Source organism: Acanthisitta chloris, unplaced genomic scaffold (genome assembly GCF_000695815.1).
Source record: "Acanthisitta chloris isolate BGI_N310 unplaced genomic scaffold, ASM69581v1 scaffold32887, whole genome shotgun sequence".
Classification (NCBI taxonomy): Eukaryota; Metazoa; Chordata; class Aves; order Passeriformes; family Acanthisittidae; genus Acanthisitta; species Acanthisitta chloris.
In genome coordinates this window covers 3,974-6,620 of record NW_008684803.1, presented here as the reverse complement: position 1 = coordinate 6,620, position 2,647 = coordinate 3,974, and the positions used below count along the sequence as shown (strand labels likewise).

At 54.3% G+C, this 2,647-nt stretch overlaps 1 protein-coding gene across 1 annotated transcript in view; it reads left to right on the top strand.

Moving 5' to 3' along the window:
- Positions 1 to 3: 3 nt before the first annotated feature.
- RERE (arginine-glutamic acid dipeptide (RE) repeats) overlaps positions 4 to 2,647 on the top strand; it is a gene marked incomplete at its 5' end in the record, with an annotated part of 6,160 nt that continues 3,516 nt past the window's right edge. Inside the window, 3 exons of the mRNA XM_009079470.1 lie at positions 4 to 587; positions 782 to 1,004; positions 2,137 to 2,646. Of these exons, the coding sequence (XP_009077718.1) occupies positions 4 to 587; positions 782 to 1,004; positions 2,137 to 2,646 (1,317 nt within the window). The remainder of the gene's footprint in view (positions 588 to 781; positions 1,005 to 2,136; position 2,647) is intronic.

Sequence of the window (2,647 nt, the reverse complement as noted above, 5' to 3'; positions counted from 1 at the left end):
ATCCCTCAGCTCCCCACTGCTCCATCCCACAAGCACCCTCCTCATCTCTCTGGCCCGTCTCCGTTCTCCATGAACTCCAACTTGCCTCCTCCACCCGCTTTGAAACCTCTGAGCTCCCTCTCGACTCATCACCCCCCATCTGCACACCCTCCTCCTCTGCAGCTGATGCCTCAAAGCCAACCCCTGCAGTCCTCACAAGCCCAACCTCCTGTCCTGACCCAGAGTCAGAGCCTTCCCCCTCCTGCTAGTCACCCTCCCTCTGGGCTCCATCAGGTATCCTCCCAGCCCCCCTTTTCTCAGCATCCCTTTGTCCCAGGAGGGCCACCTTCCATCACCCCTCCTTCGTGCCCTTCCACGTCCACACCTCCCACCGTGCCTGGCATCCCGCTCCAGACTTCCATCTCCACATCAGCAGCCTCTAGTGGGACTGTGCCAGTGGTGACAGCCTGCACGCTGCCACCGATCCAGATCAAAGAGGAGGTCCCAGATGAAGCTGAGGAACCAGAAAGTCCTCCACCTCCACCCAGGAGTCCATCCCCAGAGCCCACTGTGGTGGATATCCCAAGTCATGCCAGTCAGTCAGCCAGGTATGGAGGTTTCATCAGTGCTTATCGTGCTCTGGGTTTATACTCCACTGTCTGTGGAATAATGTGGTACAATCAATTTTCTCGTGGCTTTCAGGGTAGCTGTTAGTGCTTTGTGTAAGTGTAGAGTGATCCTTTTGTTTTTGAGTACAGCTCTCAAATCCCAGACTAAACTCTTTGTCTTGTGTTTCTTTCAGGTTCTATAAGCACCTGGACCGTGGCTACAATTCATGCTCAAGAGCAGACTTATACTTCATGCCTCTGGCAGGATCCAAACTGGCCAAGAAGAGAGAAGAGGCCATTGAAAAGGCCAAAAGGGAAGCAGAGCAGAAAGCCAGAGAAGAGAGGGCAAGAGAAAAAGAAAAAGAGAAGGAAAGAGAGAGGGAACGTGAGCGGGAGCGAGAGGCAGAGAGAGCTGCGGTAGGTTCAGCTGTGGCTCAGCTGTTGGTGGTTGGGGCTGAGCTGGGTGGTGACTGCAGAGTGCACATCCCCAGGGGCACTTTAGTGCCTCTGCAGTCAGGTGTCTGTGAACAATCCAGGCCACTGTGAGCACCTCCAGCCAGCCTGGGGCTGTCTGCTCCTTATAGGAAATGGAGTTTCTGCTCCTGGTTTGGTTTTGGTGTGTGGGAAGCCAGAGCAGCTGGGGAGAGCTAGGCCAAGTGTTGACATTTACTTGCAGTCGGAGAACATTGTGCAGATACAGTGAAAGCCTTTGTGTCCCTTGCATTGCTGTGCAGGCACACGAGTGCTGTCTGCTGGGGAAAGGAGATCTGAAGGCTTCTGAAGTTTCAAGGAAACTTAATTAACTTCTTTTTAATGGGGAGATCCAAATTCTTGGTATAAAGTGCCAATACACTATTCCATTTTTCTGTGGCCTGTTGGAAAGGAACAGTTACTTCTGGGCCTACAGAAGTGGTAGGCTGGTCATATACCAATGCTGAGAAAAAAGGTGCTAAAGTCATCTTATTCCCTAGTGCATTTTGGAGGTCTTAAATCCCAGATGTGTGCTTTTGTGGGATTATAAATCAGGGCATAGCTTCTGTCCATTAAGGGATGTGTCATGTAATGGGGATAAATTGAAAGAGGGAAGTTTAGATTAGGTATCAGGAAGAAGTTTTTCCCTGTGAGGGTGGTGAGACACTGGCACAGGTTGCCCAGGGAAGGCTGTGGCTGCCCCAACCCTGGCAATGTTCATTCCAGGTTGGATCAAGCCTTGAGCAACCTGCTCTGGTGGGAGGTGTCCCTGCCCAGGGCAGGGGGTTGGGGCTGGGTGATCTTTAAGCTCCATTCCAGCCACTTAACATGCTATGATGCTGTGTATGGGGACTTATTTATGGGGATGGAGATCCTTGGACACTTGGATGGGTAAACCATGCTCACTGCCCTCCCTGCAGTGCTGTTCTGCCTCGTGCATTGGAGCTCAGAGCTGCAGGAGTGCTGAGGCTCAGCAGATTGAACTTCTTAGAGCTGAAGCAAAGATGCAAAGTGAGCACCTGCAATGTTCTGAGCCACCTCGCGTGGAACTAAACCTCTCTCCCCCCATTCTGTGCAGCAGAAAGTATCCAGCTCCTCCCACGAAGGCCGTCTGGGGGAGTCCCAGCTGAGTGGCCCAGCACACATGAGACCTTCCTTTGAACCTCCCCCCACCACCATTGCTGCTGTCCCACCTTACATCGGGCCGGACACGCCGGCGTTACGGACACTGAGCGAGTACGCGCGGCCGCACGTCATGTCGCCCACGAACCGCAACCACCCCTTCTTCGTGCCCCTGAACCCCACGGATCCCCTGCTGGCCTACCACATGCCTGGGCTCTACAACGTGGATCCCACCATCCGGGAGCGGGAGCTGCGGGAGAGGGAGATCCGGGAGAGGGAGATCCGGGAGCGGGAGCTGAGGGAGAGGATGAAACCAGGCTTCGAGGTGAAGCCGCCCGAGCTGGACGCGCTGCACCCCGCTACCAACCCCATGGAGCATTTTGCCAGGCATGGAGCACTGACTATTCCACCCACAGCAGGACCTCATCCCTTTGCTTCCTTCCATCCGGGGTTGAACCCTCTGGAAA